The following is a 25,691-nucleotide window of genomic DNA, read 5'->3' as shown; positions in this document are numbered from 1 at the left end:
TTTTAATTGAAATTAACCAGGTTAGTTCCATTGAGATCGAGACCTCTTTTGCAAGGGAGACCTGGACAATTATAAAGTTTCCAATCCACCGAATTGGAATGTCTTTAAATGTGGGAGGAAGCCAGAGCACCCAGAGGAAATCCACGCAAACACGGGGAGAACATGCAAACTCCACACAGAAAGGCCATAGGTGGGATTCAAACCCATGACCTTCTCACTGTGAGGGAACAGTGCTAACCACTAATCCATCCTGCTGCTAGTTTTGAAGAAACTGCTTCAAATAGTGAAACATTCAGTTACTGAAAAGTGAAAACCAAATGACTCTCTACAGAAAAACTCAAACTACCATAAAACTGCGGAATGTGACAAAATCAATATTTTTTTTTTTTCTTTTGGTTCACAGTTTCACTACTTATGTGTAATGTTCTCTGGTGTAGAACCAGATTTTGGGAGTATCAACAATTTTTGTAATTTTTGTTTGTCTTCATAGTTCTGGCTTACCTGTTGTAGCAGGGGGATTTCATTAATGACACACATAAGAAGTGTGACGTAGCTTCACACTTGCAGCAAACATTAAGTGGCTTTTGTGCCGTGCTGCTCTCTTTCCCTCAGTTAAGATCACGTGTTTTAATTCTGACTTAGGCTGCTTGAAAATATATCATCAGATCTTTGCTACCATGTTCCTCAGGTTGGCTGGTGGTTTGGGTTCTTTGATCTGGACTGGGAAAAGAGGCACCACCATGTCCACCTGATGTTTTTAAAGGAAATAAATATCAGGTCCTGAAACTTGGTGCAGTGTTCCTCTGTGTATGAGCAACAAGAACTAACCCAAAATCACTCAAAGTAAAGCGCTGGAACAGCAGGTTATCTAAACTCACAATCACATTGTTCGTTAATTGAACCTCTGCTCACCTTTGATGTGTATTTCCTTTAAATGACTGCATTTCTGTTGCACTTTTTCTTAAGATACTCAAAGCGCTTTACATTGATGACTCAGATTCCCTCTTTCTCTCTCATACACACACACACGTCAGTGTGCTGTTGTGTTCTTAACTGCACACTGGGACCAACTGTAGGATTAAGGACCTTGCCTAAGAACTTTTAATAGATCAATATGCTGTGAGCCTTTCTAGTTTTGCTTGCTTAATACGAGCAAAGTACATGCAGTGGCACTAAGCTCGCTCATGGTACAGGGAGTCCCGAACGGGAAGTGCCAAATTTCGAGTCCACAGTGAAACAGGAAATGTCAAATGTTGAACACTTCCTGGATTGACAGACGAGATCTCATGTAATCTCGTAGGAACGCGGTGGCAAGTTCACACTGAGGAAAGGAAGTGCCAATTTTGAGTCCACAGTGAAACAGGAAATGGCAAATGTTGAACACTTCCTGGCATGGGTGGAGCTAGAGCGGACGTTTAGGGCTAGTGGCCAGCGATCACTTTAGTATTTCTTCTGTTTTTCTTGTTGTTTAATGCTGGCAAATTATACAGTATTTTTTGTCTTTCTGATGCCTGATTGATTTTTTTCTCTGTTTAAGGTGCAGCTCCATCCAGAGATGGGAGTTGTATTTGTGTTGGCGACCCTCCTGTCCTGTGCGCCAATAGCATTTCTTGCATATTCGTCCGTGAATTGTTTCTGTAATTTATGTTTGTAGCATGGCCCAAGCAGAGGGTCACCCCTTTGAGTCTGGTCTGCTTGAGGTTTCTTCCTCAAAGGGAGTTTTTCCTTACCACTGTTGCTCTGGGGGTTGGTAAGGTTAGACCTTACCTGTGTGAAGTGCTTTGAGGCAGCTCTTGTGATTTGGCGCTATATAAATGAAAATAAATTGAAAAACTGAAAAAGTTGCGCTGGACTCACTTGAAATCTGATTGGACACAGGAGTGACATGTCATGGCACGTGCAAAAAAATAAGGGAAAAAAAAGAGCTGCATTTAAAAATGACTGCAAGGTCCATCCTGTACAGTAGTTGGTGATCTGTAAAACAAGAAGTTTTAATCCACCTTATTCCATCCATCCATCCATCCATCCATCCATTTTCTTCCGCTTTATCCGGAGTCGGGTCACGGGGGCAGCAGCTCAAGCAAAGCCGCCCAGACCTCCCAATCCACACACACCTCCTCCAGCTCCTCCGGAGGAACCCCAAGGTGTTCCCAAGCCAGCCGAGAGATGTAGTCCCTCCAGCGTGTCCTGGGTCTTCCCCGGGGCCTCCTCCCAGTGGGACGTGCCCGGAACACCTCTCCAGCGAGGCGTCCAGGGGGCATCTGGAAAAGATGCCCGAGCCACCTCAACTGACTCCTTTCGACGTGGAGGAGCAGCGGCTCGACTCCGAGCTCCTCCCGAGTGACCGAGCTCCTCACCCTATCTCTAAGGGAGCGCCCAGCCACCCTGCGGAGGAAACTCATCTCGGCCGCTTGTACTCGCGATCTCATTCTTTCGGTCATGAGCCAAATCTCATGACCATAGGTGAGGATCGGATCGTAGATCGATCGGTAAATCGAGAGCTCTCTCTTCACCACAACTACTCAGCTCTCTCTTCACCACGACGGTCCGATACAGTGACCGCATCACTGCAGATGCTGCACCGATCCGTCTATCGATCTCATGCTCCATCCGTCCCTCACTCGTGAACAAGACCCCGAGATACTTAAACTCCTCCACCTGAGGCAGGGACACTCCACCGACCTGAAGAGGGCAAAGCACCTTTTTCCGGTCGAGAACCATGGCCTTGGATTTGGAGGTGCTGATTTTCATCCCGGATGCTTCACACTCGGCTGCAAACCGCCCCAGTGCACGCTGAAGGTCCTGATTTGATGAAGCCAACAGAACCACATCGTCCGCAAACAGCAGAGACGAGATTCTGTGGTTCCCAAACCAGACCCCCTCTACACCCTGGCTGCGCCTAGAAATTCTGTCCATAAAAATAATGAACAGAACCGGTGACAAAGGGCAGCCCTGGTGGAGGCCAACGTGCACTGGAAACAGGTTTGACTTACTACCGGCAATGCGAACCAAGCTCCTGCTGCGGTCGTACAGGGACCGGATAGCCCTTAGCAAAGGACCCCGGACCCTGTACTCCCGGAGCACTCCCCACAGGGTGCGCCGAGGGACACGGTCGAATGCCTTCTCCAGATCCACAAAACACATGTGGACTGGTTGGGCAAACTCCCATGAACCCTCGAGCACCCGATGGAGCGTGTAGAGCTGGTCCAGTGTGCCGTGACCAGGACAAAAACCACACTGCTCCTCCTGAATCCAAGGTTCAACCATCGGTCGAATTCTCCTCTCCAGTACTCTGGAATAGACCTTACCGGGGAGGCTGAGGAGTGTGATCCCCCTATAGTTGGAACACACCCTCCGGTCCCCCTTCTTAAACAGAGGGACCACCACCCCGGTCTGCCAATCCAGAGGCACTGTCCCAGATCGCTACGCGATGTTGCAGAGGCGTGTCAGCCAAGACAGCCCCACAACATCCAGAGACTTAAGATACTCAGGACGGATTTCATCCATCCCAGGAGCCTTGCCACCGAGGAGCTTTCTAACCACCTCGGTGACTTCGGCCTGGGTAATGGATGAGTCCGCCTCCAAGTCCCCAGTCTCTGCTTCCTCTTCAGAAGACGTGATGATGGGATTGACGAGTAAAAGATGAAGGACCGTGACGTCGCCCGGTATGGCGGAGCCGGGGTCCCACCCTGGAGCCAGGTCTGGGGTTGGGGCTCGCGCGCGAGCGCCTGGTGGTTGGGCCTTAGCCCATGGGGCCCGGCCGGGCTCAGCCCGAAAGAGTGACGTGGGTCCGCCCTCCTGTGGGTTCACCACCTGCAGAGGGGGCCATGGGGGTCGAGTGCAGAGAGGATTGGGTGGTGGTCGAGGGCGGGTGGCCCGGCGGCCCGGTCCATGCTCACAGCCCCTGGCTGTTGGGACGTGGAATGTCACCTCGCTAGGGGGGAAGGAGCCTGAGCTTGTGCGGGAGGTTGAGAGATACCGACTAGAGATAGTCGGGCTCACCTCCACGCACAGCTTGGGCTCTGGTACCCAACTCCTGGAGAGGGGCTGGACGCTTCCACCTTATTCGAAGAACAATCTTTGACCCAGATTTGAACCTGAATATGTCATCTGAACCGTGGACTCCTAATGACACCAGTTATATCGGTAAGTAAACAACCATATTTTATGCCACAAGTGAGGGCCAGGTTGTTAAAAGCGGCATTTCTCCTTTATTTCAGGTTTCCTTACATATATGTTTCTTCTGTGATTTTAATGAATGCAACGAGGGAGCAGCTGATTCATGCTCTGTTTGCTTATATGAGATATAATATGAAGATGCTCAAAGGAGTACAGGTAATTTACTCCTCCTGTATAAAACCAGTGTAACTTCTTAATTTTGCTCTCTGCAAGAGTTATTTTTAAATAACCTGTTAATTTTGCTGTATGAGTGACACACCGATGACACAGGTTTAGATAAATAAATCTATATTCCTTTAACTCAGACTGAAAGCAAATCTCTACTACTTGATATAAATTCATTAAAAATATAAATTCCAGCTTCCTGATGAAGTGGTGAAGAGGATTTTCTTAAAAAAGAAGACCTGATCGTTCAGCTACAATTTGCCAAAAAAATACATCTGAGATGAAAGCCTAGATTTGATGTTTTGGTGTAAGAAATTTTTGTATTTCTTCATAATTGATGTAAATAAATTCCAAGACATATTCAGTGACTTGGAAATATTCATGTTTCCATCCCCTGACTTGTCTGAAGAAAACAGACAATAAAGCTGATTATTATTTACAGGTATTATCAAGTTTTAGAGATTTGCTTTCAGTTTGAGTTTTAGGAAGATAATGTTTTAAATTTTTATTCTTATATATATATTTCGTATTTCTTGTATTTGAAATGGCATAAACAAATTAAAATGTGTGAAATACCAAGTGTTCCAATACTTTTGGAGAGCACAATATCCTAACCTTATGATGAGTGCAAAATGAGTGTGGTATTATTACTGTTTTGTTTAAGAATGTTTAATTTTCACTGTTGCTGCACTTTGTGTGAAATCACATTCATATCGTATATCATATTGTTATGACAATATTGAGATATGATAATTTGGCCATATTGTACAGCCCTACTGTCAACTAGCTGAAAACTTTGAATATTAATTTGCATCTATATTAAAAATGCTTAAAGTGCCAGGGGGTTAAGAGGGCTGTAATTAGAGGTGCTTTTATAGTTTTTGTTGTTTAATAGATTGATACACTGTAAGCCTTTATAGTTTTTGTTGTTTAATAGATTGATATGCTGTGAGCCTTTATAGTTTTTGTTGTTTAATAGATACGCTGTGAGCCTTTATAGTTTTTGTTGTTTAATCGAGTTTGATACACTGTAAGCCTTTATAGTTTTTGTTAATAGATTGATATGCTGTGAGCCTTTATAGTTTTTGTTGTTTAATAGATTGATACACTGTAAGCCTTTATAGTTTTTGTTGTTTAATAGATTGATATGCTGTGAGCCTTTATAGTTTTTGTTGTTTAATAGATACGCTGTGAGCCTTTATAGTTTTTGTTGTTTAATCGAGTTTGATACACTGTAAGCCTTTATAGTTTTTGTTAATAGATTGATATGCTGTGAGCCTTTATAGTTTTTGTTGTTTAATAGATACACTGTAAGCCTTTATAGTTTTTGTTGTTTAATAGATTGATATGCTGTGAGCCTTTATAGTTTTTGTTGTTTAATAGATACGCTGTGAGCCTTTATAGTTTTTGTTGTTTAATCGAGTTTGATACACTGTAAGCCTTTATAGTTTTTGTTAATAGATTGATATGCTGTGAGCCTTTATAGTTTTTGTTGTTTAATAGACTTTTGACACGCCATGAAGTTTTCAGGTGGTGTGACCTTTAGCTCTTATTTAATATACTTTGATAAGCTGAGCTTTTGTAGTTTTGTTTAATTGACTGACACTGTGAGCTTTTAGTTTTTGTTGTTTAATAGATTGATATGCTGTGAGCCTTTATAGATTTGTTGTTCAACTGAGTTTGATACACTGTGAGCCTTTGTAGTTTTTGTTGTATAACTTTGAGACGCTGTAAGCCTTTAGAGACGCTGTGAGCCTTTAGATTTTTTTGTTGTGCAATAGCCTGAGAAGCTGTGAGCCTTTATAGTTTTTATTGTTTAATAGACTTTTGACACGCCATGAAGTTTTCAGGTGGTGTGACCTTTAGCTCTTATTTAATATACTTTGATAAGCTGAGCTTTTGTAGTTTTGTTTAATTGACTGACACTGTGAGCTTTTAGTTTTTGTTGTTTATAGAGTTGGAGGATGTGAGCTTTTGTAGTTTTTGTTGCATTACAGACTATTGTGCTGTAAGCTTTTGTAGTTTTTGTTGTTTAATACACTCTAAAACATTGCAGCACATTTAGTTGTGTCCACTTGCTACCTCTCTTTAACATGAAGAGCTCTTACAAGTTGTGGATGTTGAACTCAACAAGGAAAAAAAAAATGTTGATTTCAGAGATGATTTAAGTCCATCTGAAACTTTAATAATTAACTTTAACCGTTTTCACACTCAAAGAAAGTCATCATGCAAGTAAACGACAACAAGGTAATAAATAGTCACACAAGTTTCCAAAAACTGGAACAAGGATCATAAATACTTGATAAAGCTTATCAAGGATTTGCACTGACTCCTAGGTCAAAGGTCATGGTTAGATGACATTCAAATAACTTTCCTTCCAATGCTTCCCCATCCAATTGAGAGAAGAAAAGGACTCTGGAATTTGTAGTCCACACTATGAATCAGGTAAGATTTTAGTTCCAAGTCAAACTCAGTCATATTAATGTTTTGGGGTTAATCAGTTTGAAAAACATTCTTTACATTTACTGAGGTCCACTTGTTCATGTTTACCCCCATCAGGATCGTATCCGTGATGTCTGACACAGCTGATGTTTTTGGCTATTTGGTGGCAGCGACAAAGTTTGCTGGGAGAGTTTTGGCCTGTGACAGCGTTAACATTCTAACACAATACTGGACTGATTAAAATTTTTAGCGCAAGTGAACAGTTCAACCCAAAAACATCTAAAATTAAGACCCAGGTTAAAAAAAGAAGAGCTCTCCTTGAAGTCTGCTCACAGCCGAGTCTAGACTTACAGACACAAACGGTACCCTGACAGGACGATGACAGTTTTTCTGTCACCAGAACCTGAAAGTTAGTGAGGATACCAACAGTCATCAATGTTCACAGGAGGCGACTGTGAAAATGAACTTCAATGAAAAGCTATCAAAAGGTCAGTTGTGTTAGCAGAGAAATGTTTTCTTTCTCCAAGTAAACTCGCAAATTAAAGCCACATTTATTCACTTGAGGAGCTTTTTCTCAGTGAATGTGAGGCCATCGTAAATTCAACATGTTAGAAATCAACAGTGAATGCTTTGACGAAGCCGGCCAGCTTCATAATCAGAGTGATGGTTCAAAAATAATGACTATGAATAACTGAATGTGACGCAAACTCTCTCGGGTAGAAAAGAAGAGCAGCGCCACCTACTGTTTCCATATTTAAACTGCCAGTAAGGAAAACCCTCAAAATGGGAGAAAGCTAAAGAAAACTATTTTAGCGGTGAACCAGTAAGTGTGGACGGGAATTTTAAATTTAAAAGCTGTAACCTTTCACACTTTAACCTTTCTAGTTTAAAGTTTCTTTTATTCTAAAAAGGTTCTTGATTTGTTTAAAAATGTGGATCTGGAACTTGTCTAATAAAATCAGATCTTGCCTGAAGACCAGTTTTCACCAAAAGGTGGCTCAAAACATGTGACCAGAGGTCGACTGTTTGGTGACGGAACGTACAAAAACTCAACGGCATGAAAAAGGTCACATGACCCACAGAGGCGCCAACACAAACATGAAACCATCACCAGGAAGGACGCTGGAAACATTTCAGCAGTTCCACAGCCAGGAAAATGTCCTGAATGTGGATCCAGGTTTAGGTTTCACCACCACACTTGTTATCAGAAGGAACTAACAGTTTGGACAAAGAACACACGGCTGAGGTTTGATCGTTAGCATAACGGCAGCAATTCATCATCGCTGCTCTCCATCTTGCCCATGACCTCCAAGCAGGCATCAGGGATCACGGCAGTGTGGACCATCCCACAGTGTTCACAAAGACCATCTCTGGATCCTCGGCCACTGTTGCCATAGTGACGGCGCAACCCATGGCTTGTTGTGGAGGACGGGTATGACTCCAGCAGAGGTCGCCGGCTCTCGCTAACCAGCGAAAACGAAGAGGCTGAGTCTGAATCAGAAACTGGGATAAGAAGTTCCACATCTTCTTCCTCTCTGCTTCCCCGTCGTTCTGCTCCCTCTGCTTGATCTCTTACAGTCTCCAGCTGTCGGAGCGGGCTGTGGTTCTGGTGGGTGTTCTGGTTGTTTCTGGTCAAGTTCCTGGCAAGGCGGTGCAAGTTATGGGTAAACCATTGCAGGACAGAAGTGGGAGGAACCGGAATCACTGAAGTGTCACGTGGACTATGTACCGCAGTTACAGGAATGGGGCTGGAAGGCTGCTGCGCCTCTTCTGGTCTGTCTTGGCCTTGGTCCCAGCTGGGCGTGGTGGTTACCGTGGTTGTGGAGGTGGTCACAGATACTATAGCCTCTACAGCGCTAAGAGGTGGGGCTTTCTGGGAGAGTGAAGCAACAGGACCACCCACCGCCCCCACACCCCTCTCCCTTCCACGCTCACTTTCTGTGTCTGTATCATCAGAGTCTGGTGTAAGGGGATCTGAAATGTGACTCCCAGCGCTCCCTGTGCCCATGCTGTCTTCTGGGTCACCAGACACCAGAGCTAGGGAACCAGGCCGCTGGGAACGTGAAAAGGACAAGAGGCGACGCCACAGGTTGCTATGCCGAGTGGAGGAGGGGAGTCGTAGGGAGGTGAATCCAAGCTGGGAACGAACAGCGATACGAAGATTTTCCAGGACCGAGGCCTGCAGGAACAAAGACATTTAAATGACGACGGACAGATGCTAAGAACAAAAAAAGCACATCTTTTACTGAATGTGGGTTTGTTTTATTTTAATTACTTTTCATTTTTGCTCATTAAACACTTCAGACAGAAAACTGAATTTACACCATTATTCTTGATTTCACAGCAAGAACCTGAATGTGTCAATGTTCTCTCAGGTTGTTCTCATTATTTATTCTGCACATAACTAGCTTGTGCCATGAGAAGGAGTTGCTGCATTGACCTGTGGTCTATAAGCTGGACTTCAGAAAAACACACCCCCACCTTCTTAGACCATCACTGGGAAGTGGAAAAGATCAGAAGTTCTAACTGCCTTCACAGTGTTACAGACATTGAGGTGGAAAAGACAGTCACAGTTTTCTATTTCATTCTGTCACTGAACTTTAATTTGGCGTCATGGTGGAAAGTAAAACCAGATTCTGTAAACTGTCCTCCGGTCAGAGAAGTAGATTCAGGTTTAATGTTTCATATGTTATCTCTTTTATCACATTTTGATTTCTACGATTGTTTCGCTCTTTTAAAAACCTCTGTCCACAGAGGAACAATCCTGCAAATTCAAAGCTAGACCAAGGCCAACACAGGTTCTGAAGAAGCACAGATGTGTGACAGCAGAACTGGAAGGAGGAGTACAACCCTGATCCAACTACACCTTAGTCATCGGGATCAAAACCAAATCCATCTAATCAGTTGTAGATACACCATGAAAACAGGAGGACTATGCAGAGTGGGGGTGGAGCAGGAGCTGGATTGAGACACCCTGGTCTTACAAGACCAGTTTCTCTGAGGAGATGAAACAGATCGAGTGACTGATGAAAGATGACAGCATACCTGATTTCCAGAGCAGACTGGGAAATCATCCACTGGTGGGATGAGTCCCTGAGCAATCAGCTGACCATAAGAGGGTGGGGCTTCCCTCCTTAGTAGCTCCGCCTCCACTCTGGATAGCTGGGTCTCAAATGACCTGCAAAGACCAGTGGCACAGCTCTCCCTCAGAAACCCACCAATCAAATGGACATGACAGTTTTATTGATTGATGTTACTTGACATGCTTACCTGCGCTCAAAAATACGAAGCGAGTAGAGTTTACAGGTGCAGCCAAGGGCGATGACCAGCAGGAGGCCACAGATGAGACTCCCGATAACAGCGGCTGTGATGACTCTGGTGGGAACAATGACTGGACAGCTTTCTTCATCGCTGCCGTCGCCACAGTCATCCTGAGCATCACACACCCACGACTCAAACACACAGCGGTTATTCTGCAGGGAGCACACAGGTCAAAAGGTCAAAGGCTTTTGCACAATAGGGCTGAACAGAAGTGGAAAATTCATGTTGTGACATTTTTGCTAGGGATGCACCGATACCACTTTTTCCAGACCGAGTACAAGTACGAGTACATACATTTTGGTACTCGTCGATACCGAGTACCGATATGAATACTTAATGACACCATTACAGTTTTATGATGACTTTGAAATCATGTTTTATTCATAAGCTGTTCCTTACTTTTTGACTGTAACTGCTACCAACAGCATTAGCTTTGTTTTTATTTTCAAACATTTCACTTCAATCGTGTAACTTCACTTTTTGACTACAACAAATTGTCCTTTAACATTAATTGTGTGTTTCTTAATAACGTGACACTGCCAGACATCTCACTTAAATGTAACCTCTGGACTTCAGCACTACAAAATATACAACATCAGGAACAGAACAAACTGTCCAACAATAACTTTGTCTGTGAGGACTAAAAGCCTTTTTTGAAAATGTGAGGGGCAGATTCATTTTGATGAAAAGAAGCTTCTCTGCTTTATCGGCTCTCTTTTATCTACAGTGTGACACTGAGCTAAACAGTTTTTCGCTCTCCACACTATTTTTGTAACTTTTAATTAAATACATACAGGGCAACATACACAAATACAAACAGTAAATGTTTTTTTTCCTCAAAGGTGGAACATGTAATCTTGATGAGCACAGCGTGCACGCACACACACATACACTGTTCTGTGGCATCTCCGCGACACGCAGAGGCAAAACGGAGTAATTTTAACATTATTTTCATTTTTTCTTCTTCATGGGATAATTTCCTTCGCATTCAGCCCTTTGCCTGTGGTAAACGAGCTGTTAACGAGGAGCAGCAACTCTCTAAACCTCTTGCCCAAATTGCAGCTTGTGGAGGTGAGTGGAGGGTCCGAACGCAGCGCCACAGACATCCCGCAAACGGATTACCCCTTTAGCTGACCGAGCCAGTCTGCCATCGGCCTGAACACCCATACCAAGGGCTGAAACTCACCAACGTGATGGACAATCTCCACTGCTGAAACCCTGATATGAGTTCTGCTGGAGGAACTGGCGCAAAGTGCCGAACTCACGGAGGAACTTTTTTTTTTCCAGCCACATGAGGAATTAAAGTATTTTCAGATGCTGTTTTCCAAACTCAAGAGGCTTTGTGTGGATTTTTTTTTTTTCAAGCTCGTATGATGATGAATTCCAGTGAAACAAACAGGTAAGACTTTATTTACTCTGTGAATTTACTCCACTTGATGGACAGCGGTTTTCAGCCAATCAGTGGACAGCATTGAACGACGTATTTCAAATCAAATCAATTTTATTTATATAGCGCCAAATCACAACAAACAGTTGCCCCAAGGCGCTTTATATTGTAAGGCAAAAGTCATACAATAATTACAGTATTTGACTTATGAGCAAATTACATGAAAACCTGTAAAAACCCATAAATTAGCCGCATCACTGTTAAAGCTGCAGTGTTCAAAATATATGAAAAAGTGGTTTATAGTACGGAAACTTCAGAGCGTGTGCATGAAAATCCCACATTGAGAGGTTGACATCACGTTGCTGTAAAGCGGTATCGGATTACTGCGTATTGGATACAGTTTATGATTACAAGTATGAGTAAATGAATAGGGCCGATACCTGATACTGGGATCAGCATCGGTGCATCCCTAATTTTTCCTCAATATGTTATTTGGGGAGAAAACAGAAATTTGTCACCAATGAATTACTGCACTCAAGAACTTTAAAACATTGCTACCAACTTAATTTTGTTATACTACAATTGTTTTTCTTTCAAACAATGAATGCTATGTCAGTTAAAATGTTTGTTTTATTGATACCAGATCTGAGAGTGTGCACTGATGCCACATCCTGCACGACAACCAGATAATCCCCACCTCTCCGAAGTAATCATCAATCTGCTGCAGCCAGGTGAAACATGGGTGTGTCCTTGACCTTGTCCAGCTGCTGGGGTCCTCAACACTGAGGCACCTGCATCCTGGATCATGTCCAGAGAAACACACCACATGGACTAAATGTCATAGCTGATGTTCCTTTAGTGTCAGTAATCCTCCTTATAAGAGTCTCACTAAGTAACTGTTAGTCATTCCAGTGCTACCCAAGTATCCTCCAAAGAGACCTGGTACCAAATCATGCAGTCGTCACCTTAAGTCACTGGTTCGAGTTGACATGTCAATATATCAAGATACAAAAACTGTATGTCAGTGACAGTCCTATGAGAATGTGATACACCATGTTTACATAGGTTCAGCCATTTGTTCATAGATTACACAAATGGCTTTTAAATTTCTGAGCAACATGCATTTTTCCACTTGATGTGCCTCATGATTTGAGGTTTCAGTGAGTGCCACCGGGCATGAAAGAATTCTCTGGAAAACACCGGTCCATCAGCAGAGTCCTGAAGGTACCTACCTTGCAGTGAAAGTTTCCAGGCTGACAGAAGAAACAGTTCTTCTCATCAGAACCATTGGGGCAGCGGTTCTGGTAGTTGCAGCGGTCTGATCGCGGGTAACAAGCTCCATTCCTGGAACATGGGAACTCATCCTCCTGACAAGATGAACAGTTCCTCTCATCCCGACCATTTGGACAGTGCCAGTACCCATCACAGCGCTGCTGCTCAGTGTAACAGCCCCAGTTTCCTCCACAAGGAACCTCCCAGGGCAGACAGAATCCATCCACCTTAATACAGACAGAAGAGGCAAAAGCAGCTTCAACAAGTCATAATCTCACATAACCTCAAGGATGGACATCATTTCAATCTTTAGTCTGGATGGTTCTGGACATCCAGGAGAACAGTAACCAAAACACATTCCCTGATCCACAGACCTGGTATGTGACATTGAAGCCTCTGGCTGCGTTTATTTTGTCAGCGTAGAAATGAACTCGAAGCTGGCCGGATGATGAAACCACTGCGACCGGAGCTCTGGAGTCAAAGGCAGTGAGCACTCTGAGGAGATGCCGAGGGTTCTCCTCCAAGCCATCGTACACCTTCACGTAGTCTCCATAACCTGTCCCATCCAGTTTGAAGTCTGTGAAGCGCAGGATGACCTGGAAGAACAAGAACCACCACAGAATATTAACACAGGTTCACCAAACCCAGTGAAATGAAGAGCGAAGGGTCAGATGGCACCTTCCTGTGGTCTCCTGTGTCTATTAACCAGGTGCAGTTACTTCCTGGAGGGTAGAAATCTGGGTAATTTGGAGAGTTGAAGGAGCCGTAGAAGTTCCTCAACCGTTCACCACAAGTTGGAACGTCACAGTCAATCTCATCGCCAAGGTCCTGTAATAAATTGCACACACGAATGCAGACAATGTGACAAATGTCAGAATAAAAGCTCGGCCTCGTGCAGACAGTACCGTGTCTTCTGGGATCATGGTCACAAAACATCCAAAGGACAAAAGCAGCATTTGTGTCCATCTTAATGTTTCATTCTCTGAGTAATTCACAAGATTATTTTTAATGCAACGTTTTAAGTCTGGTCAAATATTTACACAGAAGTCAAATTGGTCACAAAAGTCTTTGGTACTTCAGGCTATCATGACCCAACATACGGTATCTTCGTATGTTTAAATCCAGATTCTTAATTAAAAACCTGGATTTAAACACACGACAAACAGAAATCCAACCACTACTAGGGGCATTAGTCTTCTAGCAGGCCTGTATGATAATGAGGATAATGATGACTGTCATTAAGGAGTAGCTAAACGACGGTGTTACTATGGATGGGACCGATCCGATCCCGGATAGGTATCAGGTTCAGATACCGACATAATTCACGTATTGGAAAATACCGATCCAACCCGCAACATTTTCCGATACCGGAGAAGAGCCACTGTAAATCCTCTCAACTACTGTTGTTTGTGCCCTGCTGTTTTCTGCCAAGCAGGAGGAGGGTAGTGTGCCTTAATTGAGAGAGTGGCATCAACTCAGAACATGGCACCAATTTGGGCCCAACTGTGCTGAAGTACTGAATGAACTTTAATGTTTTTAATGTTTAACATTTTTAAAAAACATTTAACCCCATATAGCAACACATCCAGGTATAGGTGCTATCAAAATAAATATGAAACTAGTTAAGCTATCAAATTTACAATATATATTGATTTATTTAATTAATTTAAAGCCTGATTTATGCAGCTGCAGCTCTGTAACTCCGTGTCATGCAGTGATGTGCGTGACAGTTTTAAAGTTCTCCGTCTCTGGATTATGCTTTATTATGGACTAACCTGACCCTCAACAGGCTTTTCTTTCTACAATCTTCACCTCCAAATCAAAGGTTAGCTGTACAATTTCCCCTTTTACGACTTCGTGCTGCAAAGTTGCAGACTTTTCTGATCCATTTTTAATTAGCGTGCACACTGTAAAAACTGTTATGATGGCAGACAGAGGAGTAAAAGCAGAAAGGTGTCAAATCACAGCCTTTTGTGTCTGATTTAACAGGTGCACGTCAAGCTTCAGGTCTCAGTCTGAGCACAGTGTGGAAAAAACGGTCGGGCTTTTAATCACATAAATGTCTCCGGTTCCCACTTTACTCAAATCGGCGAGTGTCAGAGCGCTGAACTTTAATTTGTACCTCTGTTACTGTGCACGTCCAGACTGCTCTGGGTTTTTAATGGAAATACATTGCAATCGGACAGGACATTTATCCGATGTGAGCGATATGTATATAACGGATTAGTTACAGTCAGGAGACACTGAACATCTATGGGGAATCCTGAATCGGGACGTGCCCCCCATTAAATAACCGGGTCAAAATTTCCTATGAAAATTTCTTCTGCCAGATTATTTGATCCATTATCAAAATGTATTCAGCGTACGCACTGCAAAAAAACCTATTAAAATATGATGGCAGACAAAGCTGTGAAAGCAGCAAAGTGTCAAATCACAGCCTTTTGCTGTGTCTGATTCAACAAGTGCATGTCAGGCTGCAGGTCCAGTTCTGAGCACAGTGTGAAAAAATAAACGGTCGGGCTTTTAATCATGTAAATGACTCCCACATGTGAGGGGTTTCATGGAAATATATTGCGATCGGGCAGAACATTTTATCTGATGTGAGTGAAAATCCAGTTTATCGAATGGATAAGCGAATATCCAGTTTATACGATGACAGTTTAGGTGAGTTTACTGTACATGGGACTGAACAATAAATTTACCTCTCAAGGCTATGACGATGAAGTCGCTTCCATCCCACACGGCTGACTTTATTTTCCCAAATTTTTCTTCTGTTCAGATCTGAAGGGAATCTGTACATCTTGAAGCCCTTCTTGTGTCTATTTGTGCATCCAAATGCACAGCAACATTTTCAGCAAATAAATAAATAAAATAGCTGGATTTACATGTAGATAGATTAACAGCGAACGCTATTTTGAACACAAGATGGCACCATGAGTCACGTGACCGATTTTTTCGACTCCTCATGTCACCACTCATTCAATTAAGGCACACTAGAGGAGGCAAGGTTTTTGAAGCCAGCCGTTTGAGACCCTGCTCTTCTGCAGAGTTCTAGCAGCGGTTAACGGAAAATTTCTGCCCGGCTTTCCAGTTCAAATTGTCTGTTCGTCAAGCACGGATTTTCCAAAAAATTAACTGAAATGTTGCTGAAAATGTGTGCTAAAAAGTTAGCTGCCTCACTGTCCCGAGACTGTTAAATGCTATGAAAAGCCAGCTTAGTGTGCAGCTGAGGAGGAGAAGCTGAACAGAGATTCTGTCCGTTGAAAGGGAAAAAAGAGTCTCCCTTAAAATCCTGCGTGTGAGCGCTGATATGATACATTTATTTTACAGTTGAAAGGCTTCGTGTTTCCAAAAAGTTCAAAGTTTGCACAGCACGAAAAACAGCGAGAGAAAAAGAAAAAGAGAGACAGACAGGCAGAGAGAGAGAGACAGGCAGAGAGAGACAGGCAAAGATAGAGACAGACAGGGAGAGAGACAGACAGAGGACTTAATTTTTACTCTGTAACACTTGCATTGACAATGTAAACATATGTCTCCCATATCAATAAACCTCCACTGAAATTGAAAATTGAGGAGGGACAGACACAGAGAGAATGCTGTCTTTTCTCTTTAAGTCTATAAAAATAAGGCTATAAAAGTCTATAAAAGAAAATTAAAGTACTTAATTCTTTCACCAAAACATCAAATCTAGGCTTTCATCTTAGATATACCTTCTGGCAAATTGTAGAAGAACTTTCAGGTCTCCTTTTTAAGAAAATCCTCATATAAAATCAACAATAATCATAATAATAATATTAAAGCAAACAGACCTCTGGTATCAGATCGGAAAAGTATCGTATCAGCAGATATCCAAATTCAGGTATTGGGATCAGACCGGAAGTGAAAAATTGTGGATCGGTGTATTCCTAGGTGTTACCTGACAGTCAATGCTGCCGTCGCAGCGCAGACTGTGCGGCAGGCAGGTGTAGATGCGGGTGTAGCGGGACAGGCAGGGGAACTGGTTCAAGCTGCAGGGCTGGAAGGAGAACGGAGAGTCCACACACAGCTCTTCATCTGAATTATCGCCGCACTCATCCATGGAGTTACAGCGCCACCAGTCTGGGATGCACTTTCCATTGGAGCAGTGGAACTGATCCACATCACAGCTGGACACCTCTGGTTTACCTACATCCACAAATGATTGATTTCTGATTCTTCACTGTGTTCATGTATCAGTTCTGCACCTTTAAAATTTCATCATATTAAACATCATGGTTCAGGTTTCATAGGTAAGAGAGGGATTAGCCGTCAACACTAATCCAGGATTACAGCATCCTGTTGCTGTCAGATGTGACACAAACGTATAGCTAGAGGTGGTCGGTACAAACCGCATGAATTTGGCCTATGGTATTAATTTTGATGACACTGTTGATGGCAGAGCAGACAGCCATCTTCAGCCAGCACAAGTCAAGTGTCTGCAAAACATGAGAACACCTGGTGTGTTCAGACTCACCTTGAATCTGTGATGCATAATGGGATGTGCATCATTTTTTGTAAGTATAATTTATGATAAACACACTCTAGAGCAGCACAGAGTCTTAGTGGTTATCACTAAGTGGTTAGTATAACAGACAATTGTCGATCCATGGTCCCTACAGACTGCTCCCCATAGTTCAAAACTGTGAACCACAGATTAATTGCAAAATTTCAACAACTGTGATTTTGTGCCATGGTGGTTTGTTTTTAAAGTGATAACTGCATTAATTTTGATGCAGTTGCAATAAAATCACATTGTGAGTGGAAGTTAAAGCAGCTGCTCATGCACATTGTGAATTCATGATCGCAGCCTTTTAAAAACAGCACTGTGCTCCGCTTGCTGCAGTCTCAGCGCACTTCTGGACATATTCAGTGGCAGCTTTACCATCAGAAAACCTCATCCACAACTACCCCAGAAGACTCCAAGCTGTCACTGTGGGTAGTTTCTGTTGTCATGATTTTAAAAGTGCAAACACAGTTGTTTGACAACAAATGGCTTCACCCAACAACTACCCATGAGTGAAAAAAAAGTTTTTGTGTTATCATTCATATTCTCTGAAAAATGGGCAAAAAAATCAAATATTCTACCAGGGTATATACATTTTTGAGCACAACTGTATTTGTGAAATAATTCATTAGATATTACAACAATAAAAATGGCTTGTATGGATGTGACATATCCTTTGGACACGAGCCTTAAGGCTGCGCCGCTGTCCAAAGTTCTGAAAAAGTGAAAATGCCCACTGAGTCTGTGCTGCATTAAAGTGCAGCGCTCCCACAGTCAGCACCAGAGGCCCTTTTAAAATAAAACCCATGTGTCTGATTTTTTTTTGGGGGGGGGGGGGGGGGGGGGGGGTCCTGGTGTGTACTATGTGTACACCATGCTTCACTGTAGGGGTGGTGCCTCATTTCATCCAAATATGACACCTGGCATTCACACCAAAGAGTTTGACTCATCAGACCAGAAATTTGTTTCTCTGGTCTGAAAGTCCTTCGGGTGCCTTTAACAAACTCCAGGCAGACTGCCATGTGCCTTTTACGATGAAGTGGCTTCTGTCTGGCCACTCTGCCATACAGGCCTGATTGGTGGATTACTGCAGAGATGGTTGTCCTTCTGGAAGGTTCTCCTCTCTCCACAGAGGAATGCTGGAGCTCTGACAGAGTGACCTTCAGGTTCTTGGTCACCTCCCTGACCAAGGCCCTTCTCCCACGATCGCTCAGTTTAGACAGGCAGCCACCTCTAGGAATAGTCCTGATGGATCCGAACTTCTACCATTTACGGATGATGGAGGCTACTGTGCTCAGTGGGACCGTCAAAGCAGAAGAAATGTTTCTGTACCCGTCCCCACATTTGTACTTCAAGACAATCCTGTCTTGGAGTTCTACAGACAATTCATTTGACTTCATGCTTGGTTTATGCTCTGACATGCACTGTCAACTGTGGGACTTTATTTGTAGACAGGTGTGTGCCTTTCCAAATCATGTCCAATCAACTGAATTTACACCAGGTGTACGTATGCACATGTGATTTATTAGGTTTTTTGTTAATTTTTAATAAATTTGCAAAAAAAAAAAAAATCGTGTTGTCATCAAGGGGTGTTGTGAACAGAATTTTTCAGGGGAAAAATAAATTTATTCCATTTTGGAATAAGGCTGTAACATAACAAAATGTAGAAAAAGTGAAACACTGTGAATCTTTGCCAGATGCACTGTATATGCAATGAAATTTGTCCTCGACACGTACCCTATCGCAAATCCACTTTGACACAATCCAACCACTAGGAGCAGTGGGCAGCCACAGTCCGGTGCCCGGGTACCAACTCTAGACACAGAGACACTACCTCGGTAAGGGCACAGAAAGAAGCAGACCCTAAATAAGCATTTTTGATTGTGGGCGGAAACCCACAAAGACTCGGGGAGGACATGCAAACTCCACACAGAAAGGTGGGAAGCAATCCCACAACCTTCCTGCTGTGAGACATCAGTGGTAATCACTAATCCACTGGGCTGCTAATTCCTAACCTGTTAATTCGTGACTGGCTGGGCACACCTGAAGGAGCTAATGAGGTTTTAGCAGTACAGTGACAGATGTACAGGGTCGATGTCCCTGATGACGAGGATTGGGAATCACTGGTACCAAACGGTTTGCTTGGTACTCTGTCTCTTCAGAGGAACCTTGGATACCACTGGAATGACTGTGTCAAAGACATCCAGTTGTCGCCTTCGGCCACTGGTTCGCGCTCCAGTCTCACAGCCACATAGTAAGACAGGAACCACCAGATTACTAAATGTCTAACTTTGTTAAGGTTTCCAAAGTCCTGTGTAATCCCTTCTAAGACCTTAAAATATGAATTTTCTTAATTTTAAATCAGTTATGAGGAAATATGTTAAGACTTTTTGAGCCTGAATACACTGAGGAACAGTGGAGACTCTGGCTGTTCTCACCAGTGATGTAGGCCAGTCTGAATCCTTTTCCAGCCAGGCTTTCATCAGAGTGGAAACGGATCCAGACGTGGTCCTGAGAAGAGATATAGGGGGGTGGCAGGGAGGAACCACAGACCCTGAGTCCATCCAGCCCTCTGTAGCTGCTGACAGAAATCCAGTCTGAGGAGCATCGATGGGAGCTCTGGAGGTCAAAATCTTGGAAACTACAAAGGAAAAAAATCTATACATATATCATGGACAACTCATATTTCTTGTTTAAAATTTTAGACAATGATGATGTGCCTGATGGCATTTCTAAACCATGTGAACTCTGACCAGGTAGTTGGACAGACACATTTTGGTGATGATTTATAAAAGTAGTAGTAGTTGTAGTCGTAAGTGGCCCTGAGGTGCTTATTTCCGAATACAAGCAGGTGAGTATGAAGCACACACCTGAAATCAAACCCTGGTCCAAATGTTGGTAGTCCATCTCCAAAAGCAGTTTTAAAATCAAACTTGCTTTTTTTTTTGTGAAGTGCAAGACACTCATTCATCACAATCTTCTTCTGTGGTGCTTGAAAAGTGAGCAGAGACCATACACAGAATACATCTGTTTGTGCAGCTTGTTCTCATTCAAGAGCTTGAGGTCAAACCTCTCAAACAGCCACGTATCAGGTTCAAAGTCTAAAAGCCCCGACTTGATCTCCAGCACCTCCTCCATATTTGTTAGAAGCAAAAATTCATGCTTATTTTTTTGTCTTAGCATTGGACAGTGATGCTGTCCAACTACCTGCAACACAGCACAGGTAACTGTATGACTAGTACAGATTCACAGAGTACATACATATGAAATACTAATAATTACAGAGGTTCAAAACAGCTTTGCATAGGAGTACAACCAAAACAATCAATTCCAGCTATAATAGAAAATTTGCATCTGCAAAACTGAGGTACACACCCCAAACCTGGTAATACATATTTGTATAAACTGAGTATCACTTGTGCAGGAGCGTGCACACATACAGCCACCAAATACAACTTGTCATTTAAATGAGGTTATTTGTTCCACAAAGAAGAGTGTAATCTGAGACAATAATGACACATCTGTATTTAATCTCCTCGTGGTCTCTGCTTCCTGTCTTAACATACATGTCTTCTTGAATAATCTGAATTCTGCAGATTTTAGATTTTTTATTACAAAGGCTAACTGCCCCACGCTTCTAAACTTTAATATAAAGTCCTGTTATTTTCTGCAAAGATTTATTAGTTTTCAGTTAAAATCAGTACATTTTTTTTTTATGAAAAAACCTGTAAATCTGTTCATATGACATAATATCCATTCACATGCACAAAACATTTTTTGGAGCAGTAACCATGGAAACACCAGATTTAGTACCTGATGGTGATTTTGTCTCCAGGCCGAGCCCTAATGTTCCAGCTACAGTTGACTCTGGATGGGTATTGGAAGGGCCACCCAGGGCTGGTGACCACACCGCTGGACGCCCTGAGGAGCTCCGGCATGTCACCACAGGCTGCACAGGGACAGACGCACAGAGACAGCTGAGCTGACACAGACGACGGCGCCAACAAACACTGTGGTACACACGTGGTGTTCACCATGTCAAACTCACCTTTAGAAATCTCGGACACATAGACATTATCGTCCCTCTCGGAGGCAGTGACGCATCCTGACAAATGCACAGCAGCATTTTGGTCATTTAGCAGATAAGCCGGATCATCAAAGAAAGTTTTCAGCCTTCCCTGAATGAGAAAAGTAGGGCCTGGTTGTCCATCTTTTGCAGAAATTAACATTTCTCAGAATGTGTGAAGTCAAAACTTCACACATTCTTAAGAAATGTTGGTTTCTCAGACTGCAAAAGATGGAGAACCACGCCCTATATTTTCTGAATCAGGTTCAAAACTTCTCAATCACCCGTGTTATGTAGTATAAGTATTGTGAAAGTTAAAATATTGCAATTTCACATCAGTTATTTCTACTCCCGTTTAGATGCCGTTACCTGCCACCACCACTAGAACGATCCTTGTATCTCACTTTTGCAGTGTTTCATCTCAATCAGTTTTCTATCTTTTTTTTTAAATAAAGATTTTAATGAACCACTTTTTAACTGGATCAGTCTGGGTTTGTCAAAAACAAAGACTGAGCAGAGACGGGCTGGAAATCTGAACTCACAACCTGCTGGTTGAGAGACAATAGCACTGTGTGGCACACAAACAAACATTTGTTTTGTCACAATAACCTTAAACTGTAAAACTCTGATTTAATACAGACCTTCCACACTAATAAGTGTTTCCACAAGTTATCTGGATCGACATCTTACCTTTATGGAACACACAAAGCTAGCTTTACTAGGTTAATGGATGCCTGCTAAAGTACCAACCCTTCCTACCTAACCCTAATCATTCATTCCTTTAGCCACTCAAAGAAGAAAACTGTCCAGCCCCCAGGGATTTAAAAATATTGAGTTTACAAAGTTGCTTCCCAACAGTTTCTGGTGAAATTTGGGTGGGTACAGTGTCTTAGTGGTTAGCACTGTTGTCTCACAGCGAGAAGGTTCCAGGTAGTCTTCCGATCTGGTCCTTTCTGTGTGGAATTTACATACTGTCCCCACATTTGTGTGTGTTCCCTCCGCGTGCCTTGACTTCCTCCCACCTCAAAAAGCTTAAAGGTTAAGTGAATTAGTGACTCTAAATTAAGCGTACGTGTCAGTGAGAGTGTGAATGTGATTGTCTGTCTACATACGAGGGCTGTCAATAAAGTTACGGTCCTTTTTATTTTTTTCAAAAACTATATGGATTTCATTCATATGTTTTTACGTCAGACATGCTTGAACCCTCGTGCGCATGCGTGAGTTTTTCCACGCCTGTCGGTGACGTCATTCGCCTGTGAGCACTCCTTGTGGGAGGAGTCGTCCAGCCCCTCGTCGGAATTCCTTTGTCTGAGAAGTTGCTGAGAGACTGGCGCGTTGTTTGATCAAAATTTTTTCTAAACCTGTGAGACACATCGAAGTGGACACGGTTCGAAAAATTAAGCTGGTTTTCAGTGAAAATTTTAACGGCTGATGAGAGATTTTGAGGTGATACTGTCGCTTTAAGGACTTTTCACGGTGCGAGACGTCGCGCAGCGCTCTCAGGCGCCGTCATCAGCCTGTTCAAGCTTAAAACCTCCACATTTCAGGCTCTATTGATCCAGGAAGTCGTGAGAGAACAGAGAAATTTCAGAAGAAGTCGGTTTCAGCATTTTATCCGGATATTCCACTGTTAAAGGAGATTTTTTTAATGAAAGACGTGCGGACGGGTCCGCGCGTCGGGACGCAGCCGCGACACTCCGCCACAGGAAAAACACCTCTGTTGAAAGCCTTAAGGACAAGTTGGAACATGTCCTGCCTGTTAAACAATTTCTCATATACTCACTCCACTGAAAGCCATCAAAACCGCCTGGATTTTACAAATGGTTATCAACACGGAGGTGTTTTTCCTGTGCCGCCGCACCGCGTCGGCTGCGTCCCGACGCGCGGATCCGTCCACACGTCTTTCATTAAAAAAATCTCCTTTAACAGTGGAATATCCGGATAAAATGCTGAAACCGACTTCTTCTGAAACTTCTCTGTTCTCTCACGACGTCCTGGATCAATAGAGCCTGAAATGTGGAGGTTTTCAGCTTGAACAGGCTGATGACGGCGCCTGAGAGCGCTGCGCGACGTCTCGCACCGTGAAAAGTCCTTAAAGTGACAGAATCACCTCAAAATCTCTCATCAGCTGTTAAAATTTTCACTGAAAACCAGCTTAATTTTTCGAACCGTGTCCACTTCGATGTGTCTCACAGGTTTAGAAAAAATTTTGATCAAACAACGCGCCAGTCTCTCAGCAACTTCTCAGACAAAGGAATTCCGACGAGGGGCTGGACGACTCCTCCCACAAGGAGTGCTCACAGGCGAATGACGTCACCGACAGGCGTGGAAAAACTCACGCATGCGCACGAGGGTTCAAGCATGTCTGACGTAAAAACATATGAATGAAATCCATATAGTTTTTGAAAAAAATAAAAAGGACCGTTACTTTATTGACAGCCCTCGTATGTCGGCCCTATGATAGACTGGCAGCCTGTCCAGGTGAACCCTACCTCTCACCCAATGGCCACTGAGATAGGCTCCACCCCCTCCCCCATGACCTTTAATAAACCAGTTTCAAGTTTGTCAGTGCGCATGCGCACAGAGCTAGCTAACACTTCCGGTTCACACAGGTCAATGCATACAAACAAGCTGCCGACGACATTCAAGCTGGTAAGAAGATGCTGTTTTTGACGCAACACAACAGCTTAAAGAGCCGAAATAAGTTACACTGTGGACAAAAACGGTATGTAAACAGTTAAAAAGTCAGTATTTTTTATTTATTTATTTTTCATGCATTTGTTTTGTGTTTGTGAATGCAATACAGGTGAGCTGTTAGGTACATTAATGGGTTATAAATATAATACAGCGATAAACTGTGACTAATATGTATATGTCACAGACATGAACGAGTGAAGCTCTTCAGCATCTCACCATGTCATTTCCGGTTTAAAGATAATGACAGTGTTTGGGGTTTGTTTTTGTATTTATGTTTCATGCATTTGCTTTGTTTTGTGATCCTGGGAATGCGTGTTTGTATGACTTGACCTTTGAACTTACTCAGCAGCCCCTGAGGCGCTTAAACTTGAAACTGGCTTATTAGAACAAGCTTGTATAGAAAATGAATTACTGAGTGTCCCTTATTAGACAGTGTGGGGGGAAACTGGAAGTCTCCAAATTTTGCCAGAATATTTGCCTTCTCCTTGTCAGTCTGGTTTATGGTCATTACTACTGATTTTCCTGAGACTTGACAAGATATTCTTATATATGGTCGTCGATTTCACAAAGTTCAAAAATTTCTTCCATGAAGACACTATTAACTCGAGCAGTGACAAGCATCATTCCTATTAATGTCCATATCACTCTTCATATTATATTTTTTGCTTTATCGTTCCTTAATGTTACACAAGGTTGATAAAGGTTACAATCTGGCTTTGGTTCTGGTTGTGTGGATTCACTTACCTGATAAAAGGAGCAGGTAGATCCTCACTGACATGAAAATCATATTATATTAACCCAAACCCCTAACTCAGTGTGATGACAAAGAGCCCAGCTCCCTGCTAACATTAGCTTCAGCTGTTAGCTCACACGCCGTAAAAACCACATTTCGGTGTAAAAAAGAAAAGAGAAATGTACAAAGCGTTCTTATAACTCAAAGATGAGCTAATAGCTAAAATAACAATTTAATTTGCAAACATTACGTAAAACAAAGCTAAAAAAGCAACAGAGCTTGTTAGGCTTCAGCCGGCTAACATAAACAACATGCTAACACAACTACGTGGCTAGCCTCTTGTGCTAACCCTAAAACAAGCACATAAAGGCCAAGTCAGAGCTGCTAAAAACCGAGTCGGAGCTGCCGAAGGCCGAGCCAGAGCCGTTAAAGACCGCTATGGAGCAGCCGAAAAGCCCCCTGATGTCAGCCATCTGCCGCTCTGAGGCTGCAGCAGCGTCAAAAGACTTCTTCCAATCAGAACCCCTGAAACAAGGACAGCCCCGCCCCTCACTATTTATATGCTAATAAAGATGTAAAGACGCCCCTCTGCATTTTGATCCAACCAAAACGAACCTCTCACCGTCACTGCTCTGTGAAACCGTTATTAACCTGTCCCTGCGCCATAAAACTGTTATTAACGTTGTCACTGCTCTGTGAAACCGTTATTAACCTGTCCCTGCTCCATAAAACTGTTATTAACATTGTCACTGCTCTGTGGAACCGTTACTAACCCGTCCCTGCACCATAAAACTGTTATTAACGTTGTCACTGCTGTGTGGAACCGTTATTATCCCATCCCTACTCCATAAAACTGCTATTAACGCTGCCACTGTTCTGTGAAACCGTTACTAACCCGTCCCTGCAC

The 25,691-nt window shown here is 42.9% G+C and overlaps 1 protein-coding gene across 1 annotated transcript; it reads right to left on the bottom strand.

Annotated features, from left to right (window-relative positions):
• Positions 1 to 6,507: 6,507 nt before the first annotated feature.
• On the bottom strand, positions 6,508 to 25,320 carry lrp12 (low density lipoprotein receptor-related protein 12). The gene is made up of 11 exons (XM_034160722.1): positions 24,796 to 25,320; positions 21,337 to 21,393; positions 21,102 to 21,237; positions 19,727 to 19,929; positions 16,683 to 16,930; positions 13,445 to 13,594; positions 13,141 to 13,362; positions 12,727 to 12,993; positions 10,057 to 10,259; positions 9,832 to 9,964; positions 6,508 to 8,965 (listed from the first exon to the last, which is right to left on the bottom strand). Exons 1-11 carry the CDS (start codon positions 24,836 to 24,838, stop codon positions 8,042 to 8,044), a joined length of 2,586 nt encoding a protein of 861 aa, XP_034016613.1. The 5' UTR covers positions 24,839 to 25,320; the 3' UTR covers positions 6,508 to 8,041.
• Positions 25,321 to 25,691: the final 371 nt, after the last annotated feature.

Source organism: Thalassophryne amazonica, chromosome 20 (assembly GCF_902500255.1).
Source record: "Thalassophryne amazonica chromosome 20, fThaAma1.1, whole genome shotgun sequence".
Classification (NCBI taxonomy): domain Eukaryota; kingdom Metazoa; phylum Chordata; class Actinopteri; order Batrachoidiformes; family Batrachoididae; genus Thalassophryne; species Thalassophryne amazonica.
Note: the sequence above shows the minus strand (reverse complement) of the source record. Positions and strands in the feature narration are given on the sequence as shown.

What these genes read in the sequence shown, in the direction of transcription:
- lrp12 (XM_034160722.1), bottom strand. Translation starts at nt 24,838, where the DNA reads ATGATTTTCATGTCAGTGAGGATCTACCTGCTCCTTTTATCAG. An exon ending in GGAGACAAAATCACCATCAG is followed by an intron (nt 19,930 to 21,101) that starts GTACTAAATCTG and finishes TTTCCTTTGTAG; the next exon opens with TTTCCAAGATTTTGACCTCC. An exon ending in CTTCGTATTTTTGAGCGCAG is followed by an intron (nt 9,965 to 10,056) that starts GTAAGCATGTCA and finishes TGGTCTTTGCAG; the next exon opens with GTCATTTGAGACCCAGCTAT.